Source organism: Micropterus salmoides, unplaced genomic scaffold (genome assembly GCF_014851395.1).
Source record: "Micropterus salmoides isolate LMB-PRFRI ecotype aquatic unplaced genomic scaffold, ASM1485139v1 Ms_hic_scaffold_17, whole genome shotgun sequence".
NCBI classification, from domain to species: domain Eukaryota; kingdom Metazoa; phylum Chordata; class Actinopteri; order Centrarchiformes; family Centrarchidae; genus Micropterus; species Micropterus salmoides.
Window position 1 is genome coordinate 28,000,582 of NW_024040817.1, and position 14,829 is coordinate 28,015,410.

Below are 14,829 nucleotides of genomic sequence, written 5' to 3' on the forward strand. Positions count from 1 at the left end.
CAGTGAGGCAATGGAATAGTACATAACGGTAAAAGTTTCTTCAAGTTAAGGTGAAACAAGCATACTCCCTTTTGAAAAATAGCATTTCCCCAAGTGTGCATCATTTGGTATGTGACCAAAGTTAATATATCAATTTTGTACCGTAAATCTGAAATAAGGAAGGTCTTGTAGTTTGTATAGGGTCTGTAAATGGAGCAATCTCTTGAAAAAATAGACATCCATGCTTCATGCTTTGCATCCCATTGTGGCCACGCTTGCTGTTCTGCGTAGTGTTCTTCATCTGTTCCCAAGAATACTTTTTATATTACATACAACCAAAAAGGGAAAAAAAGTGCTGAAATAATTTGGTAAGGAGCAGCATTGGAAATGTTTGTCCTTGTATATAAAACATGGAAACTCTTGTCCTGTGTGTGTTAGGTCTTAGATGGATTTCCTTCTCCTCATGAGCTGGTGATTGTCTGTGAAGCTGTGAAGGCCAGGAGACACCGAGCTGATGGGCGAGGGGAAGAAGCTGTTTTTCAAGGTGCTGGGCGAGATCTCCTCGATTCTGTAGGAAACCGAGTGAAAGTACTGATTGGGATTCAGCTGCGAGCTGAATGAGTTCTGATGGGAGAAGGCACAGCCCAGGCCTCCCATCCCTCCCCCAGAGCTGCCGAAGTCATGCGAGTGGTAGTGCATACAGGAGCAGACTGACTGCAAATCAGTCACATCCGCCCGGTATGGCTCGCGCCTCCGCCGGCCCCGCGGCAGTGATTCGTCCTGGATATGGATGATCATGCTGTTCCGGTTGCCAGCTAGTGAGGCCCGTTCCTCGGCATCCCGCCTCTCATCTTCGCTGTTCATAGTCAGGAAGCGGAGCACCACCAGGTTGAGGAAGGCCCCGATGACAGTTAGGCCCACCAGGATATACATGAAGCTAAAGGCCACATACAGGGGCTTCTTCTGGAGAGCCCGGTTCTTTTGAAGGGCCACAAAGTCCCCAAAGCCTATAGTTGTTAATGTGATGAAGCAGTAATAATAGGACTGGAAGAAACTCCAGTCCTCGTAGTGGGAGAAGGCAGCAGCCCCGATGCACAGCGTGCCGACGCAGGAGAAGAATCCTACGGTCACCATGTTCTCCATGGACACGTCGATGATGCTCATGCCGCAGCACTTCTTGATACGCTTCAGGAGGTACTTGACAAAAGTGTTCATCCTCTCACCCAGACTTTGGAACATGACAAGAGTCAAAGGGATTCCCAAGACAGCATAAAACATGCAAAAGGCCTTCCCTGCATCGGTCCCCGGCGCTGCATGCCCATAGCCTGAGAAGAGAGCAGACAGACAGCAGAAATTAGTGATGCGGAAAGATTTGTGAAGCGGCAGTGGCGTCACAAGCGCTACCTGCAACTCAAAAATCCCCAGATCAGCTTTTGTTTACAAACATGACCAAGCAAGAAATCTCCCTAAGAGTCTGCGAGCACTGCCAAAAGGGGTATTGAATAGGTGCATGTGTCTGCTCATTAATCTTATTTGGGCTCAAAGATTATGGCGAGTGGGGCGTCCAATTAGTCAGAAGTTTCCGGCGAGGTAGAAGAGTTTGGAGGAGGGATTGGAAAGGAGTCATGAAGGAGCCAGTGAAGCTTTTAGCTTAATTAAACTTTATCTTTAGACCTAGAAGCTGCTGACTCACACACAAACAGACTTTTGAAAATCAATCTGTGTGCTAACAATAGGATTCATACATAATGTTAGATTAAATTTTCAAACACCAACATAAATCTTTGCAGATTTTGCAGGATATTTACCGTTGCTTCAGAGATTACAGTATGAATGAAGCATTCTGCTCTTGAATATGCAGGGCTGAAAAAAAAGAGTTTCGCATCGATGATCTCGCTCCTCTACACACAACTGTGAGAATTAAACACCAACACCATCATGGCCAAGAAACACCCACCATCAGTTGGCATGTGTATCACTTCAACAACTACCTTCCAAATGGAGACATAATATTTTTGGTGTACTTGTATAGCATTTTTTATTTATTTATTTATTTTAGATGTGTCCCGAGCAAGTTCAGTGTTCTGCAAATATTGATTCTGTATATTCCCATATGGTTTTCCACCCACTCAATGTGTTTAGTATGCACTAGTATGCAAAAGTGGAATTTAAAGGAACACACCACCAGTAAGGTAATAAGGATTGCATTCTGAAGCCTTGAAATGTAGATTCAAACATTTCTTTCGACTTCTGTCTCTTTGATATTTTCTGTTAGATTTTTGTTGTGCTGATACTTGCTTGATCGTAAAGCCTAGTTCGCACTACACGATTTTAAGCCTGAATTACAGCTCGGCGACCATCAGGCTGTGATCAGGGGTAAATCAGCGATCACTCAGCGGTCGTCAATCGTTACGGGTGAACTACTCAACAACGCATTAAAACGGCCACCCGACACATTTCTGACACATTGCCGACACCAGCCAGATATCCAGCATGCCAAATATCTGGAGGAGTCGGCCGACTTGACATCCACATCCAGCAAATGAGAGCAGGCAGCTGGCAGAGCAGGCAGCTACTTTTTCACTGCAAAACACTTTTTACTCACCTCCAGCTCTCTCTGTAGCTCAGACAATCCCTGCTACCTTCGTGTGCTAATCCATTCTTACACCCGGCAGACGGACACAGTTAACAACTAACTGGTGAACACAGTGGAGCATGTAGCAGCTGAACAGCCAGATTTTTTTCTCAAGAGTTAGTGGGGTCCAGAACAGAGCAAAAAGGAGAGTACACAATGGAATTACATTCACAAGGTGACCAGAAACACGACTCTGAATGGTTAATGTGTTTAATCACTAATGTGTTTCTGTGTCTTTATCAGGTAATAATATGTCAGTGTTGTGTTTTCAGCCTGTCCCGCTGCCTCCAATTAGGCTAAATTATGCAGCTTAAAGTTTTCTTCAGGTAATGTAAACAGATGTGAATGTAGAATAACAAAAAAAAAAACTTTTCCACCATGTACTGTACAGTATTTGTGTTAAAACAAAAAAAAAAACTTCTTTTTGTTTGACTAAATTACATGATGCACAGTTTGTGTCATTTTACGAATGCAACTAAGGGTAGCGATATATCTTGTTTGTGATAAAATAAAAGCAGTTGGAACCAACATGAAGATTAGCATCCACTGCAGCCTTGTTGCCCGCTGGAAAAGAACTACAGATTATATCTCAGACCAAGCATCGGTATTAAAGTGGCCACCTAATTTAGAGCAAAATCTGTTGAAGTGGAAGAAAAATCCAACCTTTACCACCATGACTAAATACTTGTTGATATACAGTATAATCTTGGTCATCCTACTTGTCCTTAAATTGATTCAATTTAAAGAAATATTCCAAGATGTTACCCCATTTGTTATGAGTTGGAGGAAGCAATTTATATACAGCTGGTCATAACCTTACAGAATAAATTCACGCGGTCAAACAATCCAGCTTTTCCTGCCAACTACTGTTGATGTCCCGCTCCCTGCGCAGCAGTGACGTTGTGTGGCACTATAGTACCATGCTACATCACAGCTGGGTCTGTTCTACCACAGAGGCCAGAGCAGCTTGAATTATTCTCCTTCCACAGTCTAGTGTGGAGTTGCTCTTTAACTATAAATCATGTACAGTATACTATAGGCACTGACTGATTATAAATGTTGCAGTACAGCGCCCAGCAGCAACAATGCTTATGAACAGAGACCGGGGTTACAATCTCCTTCCCATATATGACCACCTGTTGTCATGTGACTGAAGTTCTGTACTTAGATCACACAATGACCATGAGATTTGGTTGAAAGTTCCAGAAAAAAAAACAGTAATGTTGCTTGTACTAAAACAAACCACAAGTCTTTACCAGTCGTAGTGAGCTGTACTGGGAACCAGTGTGCTGCCTTGAGGGTAGAGAATTCAATCTAAAACGCTGTGGCATGCTCTGGAAAATGGTAAGCACAAATATTAAGCATAGGCGCTTTTAAATACACTAAAACATGCAGAATCAGTGGTTGATACTTAAAGTTTGAGGTCTGTGCAGGAAGCTGAAGGATCAGCTGCAGGTCAGCAGCAGCCCACTGTGTCGCTGGCGTGTGCAGACTGCAAATGAGCTGATTGAATTCCTTGAACATTGAGCAGCAGTGTGCACATTATTTCCACATACACACACAAAGGGAGAGCAGCTTCTATCAACAACATGAGCAATGTTATTAGAAATATGTAAATGCACAAATCTGCATTACGCTCTGGTACAACACAGATAGCAGATTAACATGAACATGTGTCTTCAGTGTTCCCACAGAATTGAATCTAATTCATGCAAGAGGGGAAAATATTAAAGACCCTTTGCATACTGCTTGTGAAAAATCAATTACGGTCAAAGTAAACACCATGTAGAGAGGCTGCAAAACGTGCTTGTGACATTCCCAAAATTATATCTGAGGACAGATTTGTATTCTACCATGCCATCTGTCTTCCCTCCTCCTTCCCTCAAAAATAGCAAATTAATTGATATTGATTCTTATTGTTTAAATGTGCTCACACGGAGTAATTAGGACATAATAAACTACAGTGGCAGCTGCGAAGAAATGACAAATTTCATTTGATTTGTGCTTCAACTCGACTGATTACCACAAGTCTGCTCTGTAGATAATCTTTCAACATTATGTTTAATACTCAGAGACATAATATCAACTAAGAAAACATTTTCTGCTTGGACGAGTCATTTGAGGTTTGTGTGCAACTATCGCTCTCAGCAGCCTCTCCCCGCTGCAATCAGACTGGAGTGTATTAGGTATCGATTCAACAGCCGCCAACTGCAGGGTCACCACACTTGTGTACTTCCGATTAGATTTGCCATCCTCTTTTTAACTTTAAAACTGGACAGATGAGCGTCTCCATGATGGCTCACAGCAATGTGATGTCCAAAGTCTCGTAAGTGATAACACCCACACAGGAAGTCGTGAAAGCAGCATATTAAAAGGATCAGCAATGAAGTCACGCCCACAGTGATGTCATATCAAAACATCAATTTGTGTCCTTACATTCCCAAGGCAATAAATACAGGAATTAACAGGGATTTACAGGGACTCAGTGAGATGACCTGCAGGCCTACAGAGAGCATATTAACTTGACTGCTTTCTCAGCCCTAAATAACTAAAACAGTAAAAAAATGTCATTGGGTATTTTTTTCCCCAGCCAGTCTCTTAGTATTTCTTTGATGTCGTTGATGGGATGTGTGGTTTTCTGCGCCAGCTAGCGCTGCACTGTGTAATCTCTTCGTCCTGTTATAATGACTCTATCATCTGCTGTTGTCGTGGGAACAGACATATTTGCTCTGCCACACAGAGCCCTGCCATGCACAGGTGCTTTTGTGCTAATGTGTGCACAGGTGAACGTGTGTGTTCAGCGCAGTGTGTAGTGCAGCGGAAGGAGAGGAAATATTACATAATTAGCACATTCTGAAACTGTATTCTGCAGTGCTGCATGGATGTCCAGGGGAAGAAGAAGACATGAGACATATTTCCAAACTATATTCTCCTACAAGCTGCAGCAGCAAAGCTTTATAATACATCAGTCTTATCAGCCAGAAGCACAAAGTGAGTCTGCAACAGAGAAGAGCTCCACAATCCACTAATTGAGATGCTGTAAATTTGCCCAAATATAAATCTGATGTGGGGCTGCTCACATGAAATCTTTGAGAAATTGTCCACTCAACAGAAATCCTTTTGGGTCTCCTTTAGTAGGTCTTCATATTTAAGGGGGTTGGATTATGATAAACAATTGATTTAATGAAAAACTAACACATTTTGTATTAAAACTGCAGCTAGCATTGTTCCACAACCCTGGCATCCAAAAGTGGAATAAAACTAAATCTGCTGGCCATCTGCTAAAAAATTTAACTGAAAACAATGCAGGGAATATCTAATTTTCTGTGCACCATAATGTGAGGTATAAAGAACAGCATTTTAGGTCAGTTTAGTAAAGCAGTTTCTCTCTCAGGACATTTCAGTTTGAACAAGTTTTCTGTATCACTGAACATCTGCTGAGTCACTCTTTAAATGTTTGAACAAACCAGAGTGGGAAGTGTGATAACACGTCAACACAAAGGTGCCTCCTGAAAATATTGTTAGTGTCATGTGGAGTAGGAAGAGGTAAATACTGCAGCTCAACGCTCTTCCATGGCACAATCTTTTTCTACGACCCTAGTAATTATAAAACAAGACCAAACGTCAGCAGCCATGATAGCAGCTCTGTGAGGGTGTACTTAGACACAGTAGTGCTTTGAGCTAAATGCCTGGCAAAGGGACAGTGCTAACATGCTAATGTGGCAGCTATAATGGGTCCCATGTTCGCCATCTTAGTTTTGACTGGAGATTGCTAACATTGCTAATTAACAATAAAAGGAGAGCTGAGCTGATGGGAATATCAATAGTTTTGCAGGTCACAAACCAAAGTATTGTGTGTACCAAATGTCATGGCAATCAAGTCAATAGTTGTCAATAAAACCTCCTTCAAAACCCCAAATGTGGAGGAAAAGTCAAGGGATTACAAAAGTCTAGGAGACATTGTCTCGGAACTATGAATGCCTGTGAAGACTGTTTGAAATGATTGAAATGTTTCGCCAGTCCATCCCAACATGTAAAAACTAAGAACTGCTACAGTAAAATCAGGGAATCAAAGACATTAAGATTGGTCATCTCTTGCTTTGACTGCTGTAAAGCCCTTCTGGCAGGGCTGCCAGCATGCACATTAAAACCTCCTCAAATAGTCCAAAATGCAGCAGCACGCCAAAATCAGCTCATGTCGCCCGACTTTTCATTTCTCTCCGCTGGTGCCCTGTTGCTGCTGTCATTAAGATCAAATCACTAATTCTCACCTACAGAGTGTGTATCTCAGTCCATCCTTTGCTGCTGTGTGGTCCTTCAGTAGTGGAAAGAGTTACCAAACTTGTTTCGGTCAGCAGATTCCCTCACTGAAAGACCTGCCTCTTCAGAGAGTAACTACCTAATATGCTCTTTTTTCTCTCTCTCTTTCACCTGATCCTTCTCTAGCTCATTCTCAAAATAAAAATAAATACGGACTTACATGTTCACATACCTGCAAGCCTTGTGGCGCTTGTGTCAGGTGGAACGTGGAACCAAGTGTTGAGGCACTTATTCTTGATGGTTTCTCCTTGATCTACTGTGGCTAGGATTGTATCTCATTTGTATGTCACTTTGGAAAAAAAAGAGTCTACCAAATGAATAAATGTAAATTAGACATTCTCTGACAACCATAAATACCCCCACAATGTAATGCAAATCCATCCAATAGTTGTCAAGGCATGTTATTAAAAACCAAAAATGCCAACCTTGTTGTGCCGCAAGAAGAAAGGTCAGGGAATCACCAGAGTCATTGTAAATTTATCATCATGGGGGACAGCGGAGGGCTGCACATTATTTCACGGCAATCCATCAGATAATGGTTGAGCCTTTCAGTCTGGTGGATGAACTGACCAACATAAATGACTTGTGATACCAAGATGTTGTTAATAACCAATGCTACAGTCCATCAAGATGTATATCTTTACATCAAACATACTGACACAAACAGATCAATATAATCCCATTCAATCAAAGTGCAGCTTTCTTTTTTTTCAGCTATCACAAAGTTCAATCTATAATTGAATAAATGTATCACACCCCCTGTGGCTCCCCACAGTCTTGTCTAAAGTGCCTCTAATGTTTGGTTTTACACACTTATGAATATACAATGGCAGCTCTCATCATAAACTGCGTGACTCAACCTGTGTTTGGCTCCAATCCACTGTACTATGACTTATTTTGAATGTCTGCCCACACCCACAGTGTGAGCTCCATAGGTCCGTACGAGCAAGTGTGAGTCATTGTTGCTCAAACTCTGAATTGACACAGCTGGCAGCCTAAAATGCAATTATTCTATTATTCTATTACTATATCATAAATATTAAATTTTTCCTGTACTGGAAGAAAAAGGATCACCTCACAGTCATATATTGGCTTGATGAATTAACAAGCAGCCCACACCCTGAAAGAGTAAGTCTTCAGATACTAAGACCCAGAAGCCTCTCATCTGGTACCAAGTGAGTCAGCATTAATCCTTAAAGCAAATAATGTATTTTTCCGCAACATTAAATATTTGTGGCTAAATATAATATAACATAGATTAATAAAACATTGTAACACAGTTTAACACAAAGCAAACAACCTTAAAGCTGTCATCTGATTGTGATTTAGGGTGGCTGGAGCTAAAGACTTAGAGTGGGTTGCCCGCTAATCAAAGGATCGGTGGTTTAGGTCCCCGGCTCCACCAGGCTGTATGTTGAAGTGCCCTTTGCCAAGACACTGAACCCCAAATTGCTCCCGAAGGCTGTGCCGTCGGTGTGTGAAAGTGCATTAATGATTCATTTCTATCTGATGAGCACTTGCATGGCAGTCTCTGCCGTCAGTGTGTGAATGAGGGGAATGTGACTTGTGGTGTAAAGTGGTTGGAAGACTAGAAAGGCATCTGCTTTTTTCAACAGATCCCCACCCGTTTTAAAGTGAGAATAGCAATAACATGTAAAATAATGTGCTCATGTAGGACCCCAGTAGATTGGGGAAATTTATTTACATAGCCTATTTGCCTGTGAACTTGTCTGCATTAACAGACATTGGGGCAGCGGAAAAGCTATGACATAGGATTGACATAATATTATCTGAAATTGGTATGACTAATGCTTATTTACGTACCTTTTAGCTCTGTTATCTCCACTGGCGCTTGAGAAAACAGTATGTTATGGGTGCAAAACCAACACAATGAGCTGAAAGACACTAAAAAGGTCAGTAGAGCTGAGAGGAAGAGTTGGTGACCCCTTTACACGTGTGATTCATTGATTGAAGGCCCGGTATTAGGGTTGTAAAAGGGTTCTGTTCAAGAAGTCAACAAGTTTAAAATTTATGTTATTTGTATTCTTTATTACACTGTAAATGTCACTTTCATTTAATATATAACTACACTTTATTATTACTATTATTACTAAAGTATCCACTTAACATTTGACTGTTTTAACAAATCATGAACAGAGTGCAGTAGAGTAGAGGATGCCTCGCTTCAGTTTTGATTTATTTTCACACGCTGCTGATTATATAATATGGATTATTCATTATTCACAACACGATCAAGGTAGTTCCTCATTAGAACCCACACACTGCCTGGGTAGTTACTCTACTAGTGTCAAGCAGTTGCTTAAACCAACCCCTTTTGCTTGTTTGATCTGCAGGTTAATCTGCCGCGTATTATTTCAGGTGCCTTGGTGGCATTAATTGCCACGGCATGGCATTTTAATGAAGGTCAAGAAGAGCAGGGAGCACGGGGGTGATAATACCTTGTTCAGCTCTCTGTCTGAGTCTCCACTACGTCACTGACAAGAGCTTAATGTGTCTGGGACGGAGGAACACCATGGTTACCTACACACAGGGAATCTTTCCCTATCAGTGTCTTTTGAAACACAAGTCTGCCTACAATTCCACTTTGTTATGGTACCTTAATGGTTATGGCATTTCTGCGGCTAGTCAACTTATTCTATTGTTAAGGGAAAAATGTCAAATTCTACGCTGCCGAAGAGGCAATTCCATCAATATCACAGATGCCTGCCAGCAGCTTAGAAAGATCACATTTACATTTTAAGTGTTTTGTCCAATGCTCTTACTCAGAGATGTAAAATGAGTGCAGGATCACATAGAGTACCATAAGAATTACAGACAAAATGCAGATTCACCCAAGGGCGTAGGTTTGGTCTCAACATTGGTAGGGACCACCGGCGGATTTTCCTGTCACTACATCCTCAAGCCCAGCGAGGGGGAGGGGATGGGGGACCAAACAATACAATTACTACAAAGTCTGCTGCTTATGTACCCCCCCACCTTGTTCTCCGTCTCTGTTGTCGTGTTTAACGGGGACGACATAATCTTTCAAAATTTTAAAATGCATTGGACTTGTAGTAGAGAAAGCTGTTAACCGTGTGTGTATCAAATACATTGACTAGATACTGAGGGACAGTGGTTGTATTTTCATTTAAAAATCAAAATTATTGCTAGGGACAATTCAGTAGTCGCTGGATATCGGTAAGGACATGTCCCTACTGTCCCTACTAAATTTGATGCCCTTGGATTCACCTTAAAGTCATCATCCACCATAGCTTTATTAATGAATGTTTGTTTTGCTGCTCTAAATCACCAACTAATTTATCACAATAATGATAGTGTTTCACTTTATTGTGAGTGGTAGGTTGTTCTAGAGGAAAATCCTCTGGCTCAGTAAGTAGTTTCTTTAATATTATCAGGGTTTTTTTGGAACAAACAGGGGTGAAAGTAAGCCACTGTGATGTGACTTCATGTTCTCACAATCCTACAATAGCTTTGGACAACAAGGTAACCGCCAGTGTTGGGCAAGTTACTCAGAAATTGTAATAAGTTACTAGTTATTACTCCTTAAAAAAGTAATAATATTACTTTAAAAGTAACTAGTTACGTTACTATATTACTTTCACTACCACCCCCCCACCCCCTCCCCAAACAAAGCAGTCTAAACTAATTGAACTACTATTATATTCATAACAGCAGCAATAACGCCACTGTTACACAAATAAAAAAATAAAGCAAGTAAATCCCGACTTTTACCACTATTGTTTTTTAGCACATGCATTTATAAGAGCAGTATTCAGTGCTTTTACAAAACAAGACAGTGCTTAACGCCACTCCCTCACGACAAGTGCAAGCATCACTGGCAGTAACAGCCGGAGTTTCTTTCTGTAAGTTCCACGTCGCTGTGCTGCGTCAGCCGATGCTTCAACAAATCAGACGTAGAATTGTTTAAAGCTTTTTGCTGGTCGCACAGAGTTGACAACAAAGGACAATGTTCTTAGATCTTAGGTCTGACACAATAATGGTGATACTTACAGCTGTGAAAAGAACACCTCTCTCCCTCGTGATCCAGTCTTCCTTTAGCTTTTTGGCTAACAGCTGATTTTAACAACATATCATCCGGTGTCGCTGACCTGCAGTGCAACTAGCTGCTGGCTCCAAGAAAACAGTAACTGTGCTCAGAACACAAACCCCCAAGTCAAAAGTATTTTTCCACAAGTAGTTTAGGTCTCAGTGGAGGTCAAAGGGGACCTGTTATGCTCATTTCTACCTTCTACCTTTTATTCAGGGATTCCACTAGAGTAGCTTTGCATGATTCACAGTTCAGAAAATCCTTCTTTATCGTATACTGGCCCATTATGCAACCCCTCTGTTCATCCTGTCTGAAACAAGCTGTTTTAGCTTCTGTCTCTTTAATCCTCTTTATGTCTCTCCTGTCTCTTTATGAACATATGACATTGAAACATTACATAGGACAGAAAATAAGGAAAAGCATTATTTTGTCCCTACGAGTAACTCCTTTCACATTACACATATGGCCAGAGGTTTGCGTGAGCAAAAACGTGCGCAAACTTGATATCACCAGCAAATTCACTCGTAAGCTGATCTACTAACGATCTGCACGCAGAATGACATCTTTCATGTGCAAAACAGCACCTGTTGTTCATTTACTACTTTTGTCTTAATGAATATGCAATTTTATTGTGCAAAGTAGTGGGAGGGTAACATGCAAATACATTTATTTACTACATGCAATGTGATCTAACAAGCCTAAAAGCAATTTCATGTGAATGCAACAGCATCTGTAAACCGCCAAATGTTGCAGAGATGGCTGCTGTTATTGTTGGAGAAGGAGACACGACACAGCCGTAATGAAAGAAAACATAGAGAACAATATTAGATAATATTATTCTATATCCAATGTATTGAAATACAATTATTTTATTTTATTTATTCGATGAACTACATGAATTGAATTGTTTTTTGTTGTTTTTGTATTTTCCTTTAGCTTTGGCAATACTGTTGTATTAACATTCATGCCAATAAAGCAAATGTTGTCTCGACCTGACTTCTTTTCTCCGTGAGATGAAAGAATTTAGAAAGGAGCTTGGCGCTGCGGAGAGCCCCCAGCTGCAGTAGTGCATGTATCACACGTAAAATTCATCCAGCCAGAGGGAACGATTACCAACAGTTCACAGCGTGCCGGTCGTAATAGCGACACAACCCATTGTAGGTATCGGAGAGGGAATGGGATGTTGGGGCGTACAGGGCCAGGGACAGGAGATCGCGGAACGACCGGGCACGGTGATCTGCTGGCATTTCCTTGTGTCTGGGCCGTCGTTCTGCTGGGGTTTGCCAAAGCAGTTTATCAGGTGTGCTGTCCCAAGTTCTTGGTGCAATCTTAGGCAGGATGGGCAGGTGCAGACAATTTTCACATACTCGGGACGCACTGAACGAAACAAACTAAGGTTTTTACGCAGTGGCTGCTTTCCCTCCCGATTATCCATGGTGGAAAGTAAATCACCCATAACAGGTACTAAAATTGCATGTGCAATATTTTAGAATACACACACAATTTAGTACTCTTTATTTGGGATGTTAGTAAATCGGGCCCATAGTCATTTGATCCACTGTTAACATAAAAATATTGAGTAGTGCAGCTTTAATGATAATAGGAAAACATTTCCGTCATATTAAAAGACACCAATATTGACTATTGGTGTGACAATGGCTGTGAGCTGCAGTCCTCTGTAGTCAAATGATTTTACTGACCTGACCACCCCCCACACTTTCTGCAATGCTACTTCTGTCATGTTACTTCTGATTTTGCAGCTTATAGAGGACAACAACTTAAGTCACAAGTATAAGAGGGCAAATGTCAGGTAAGTGTCTCCACTTGCTGATTTCACCCCAAACTCCACCTAGGCTTCTTTGTTCTGGATTTTCTGGGCCTAGTTACAAATAAATAACAATATGCTATTCACCCCCTTCAAAGGTTCAAAACATATTCTTACGCCTGAGGGGGCCCTGACAAAAGAATCCGTTTAGGTATGCAAGACAAACACAAGCAAACTCAGACTTCATACCCAGAGTAAGACAGTATGCAGTGAGAGGATTTGAGAAGCTACCACCAAACTGCTGTTGTGTTCCGACACATCAAAAGCTCAAATTGCCCACATCCTTATTTACACATTTCCTGTCAGGGAATAAAGTTAGAGAAGTTTTCAAGGTCAGTGCATAAGCAAGTGTTGGACTTGCCTGCACAAGCAATTAAGGCTATATAAACACAAATGAATTCTGCACGCGTGGTGTCATTTTGTTTTCTTGTGACAACCAGAAAACATGAAACTGGCTGGATTGTGATATGTGAGTGTAGCCTTGCAGAGTTAATTTATAATAAGGAGAGTTCAGCTTTACATGTGTAGTCCCTGAGTTGTCTGTTTGCTCTGGAGAGCTCAGTTTTTTCTTGTAGAGACAGGATAGACAGTATCCAAAAGGGAGTCTGAGCTAGAAGCTGAGCAGCGAGAACAGAGAAGCTGGTAATCCTCAGTATTGCCTGTGGAAGGCAGGTGCTGTTGCTCCTCAGAGATTCCTGAAATCTTAAGGTACCGCCAATGTATGTTACATACGTAATCCATCTTAGGAGTAAGCCTGTTGTGTCTATCCTTACTATAATTCTGTCAATGACACTTGCATCTTAGGATGGAGATCCATTTATTGCATGAATGGTTATACTCTTATTTTATGAAACAGGCTCTTCTCATGAGTGCGCTCCCTGATGAATCCCAGCAGCAGTGCAGGATTCAGCAGGAAGCGCAACAAACAACCCCCTAAGGCTATGAAGAACAGAAGCCAAAAGACACACGTCATAGAGATGTGGAACATACAGAATGCACAAGGCAAGAGAGGACGTCGCCAAGTATGGTAATTAGAGAGTAGAAAAGAAGGAGCTGGGATGGCAGACAGAGAATCAGTCAAAACAGCCAGAGACAGAAGTGAGTAGTAGGCAGAAATAACAAGCAGATGTTAGACCTAACAAACATCAGTGGCATCATAAGTGAGAGTGACATATTATCCAGTTTTAAACACCTCATTGTTGGTGACCATCCAGTAAGCATTTGCAGGTCAAGATGTCGGTAAATATAACATTGTTTAAACAACATTTCATTGACTATATTTCAATATAAAGCAGATACTATACATTAAAACACTGGTTACATGTATACCTAGATCAGCAAATCTACAAAGCCATGCCTGTGACCAATGTAATTGAATCAGTGTGTCAGCTGATGGTGACCAGTTAGTGTGCAGGTAACATCAGTGCCATGCCAGACCATATGCTTCATTGTGGGAAAAAAAGGTAGTTAACCAGTCCACTAGAAATTATGTGCAGAACAATACCAATGCTGTGCAGGTAAAGCACACATGGTTGTTGGTCTGATCAGTTTAAAAAAGCAGAACAGAGATCATTCTAGGACGTCATGACTTGATTATTCTGTCTGTTGTCATGGTTGCTTCCTCTAGCGTTACCGTGAGATTTGTGGTTTTGAGTGAAACGTATCGACTAACAACACTTTGTATTCATGTCTCCCACAGAATGAATTTTAAACAGTTCTTGTTTAGTGCCACGTTAGCATACTAATTTGTCAAAATAAAGTGGTGAACACAGTAAACATAGTTATGCTGAACATCAGCATATTAGCATTGTCATTGTGAGCATGTTAGCATGCACAAAGAGGCCTCACAAAGGCTGTAGACTTGGTACTTCTCAAAATAAGTAGAGCAAATGGTTGGTTGCAGCACGGGCCGGTGTTCTGCCGATTTATGCTACCTATTGAGATGTGCTACTTAGCAGTTCCGAGCATGCGCATCACAAACAAGCGTGGACTGTTTCCACG

At 41.3% G+C, this 14,829-nt stretch overlaps 1 protein-coding gene across 1 annotated transcript in view; it reads right to left on the reverse strand.

The window, feature by feature from the left end:
- Positions 1–420: 420 nt before the first annotated feature.
- Positions 421–14,829, reverse strand: part of kcnk9 (potassium channel, subfamily K, member 9) — a 41,902-nt gene continuing 27,493 nt past the window's right edge. Inside the window, exon 2 of the mRNA XM_038724293.1 lies at positions 421–1,304. Coding sequence (XP_038580221.1) covers positions 421–1,304 — 884 coding nt within the window. The remainder of the gene's footprint in view (positions 1,305–14,829) is intronic.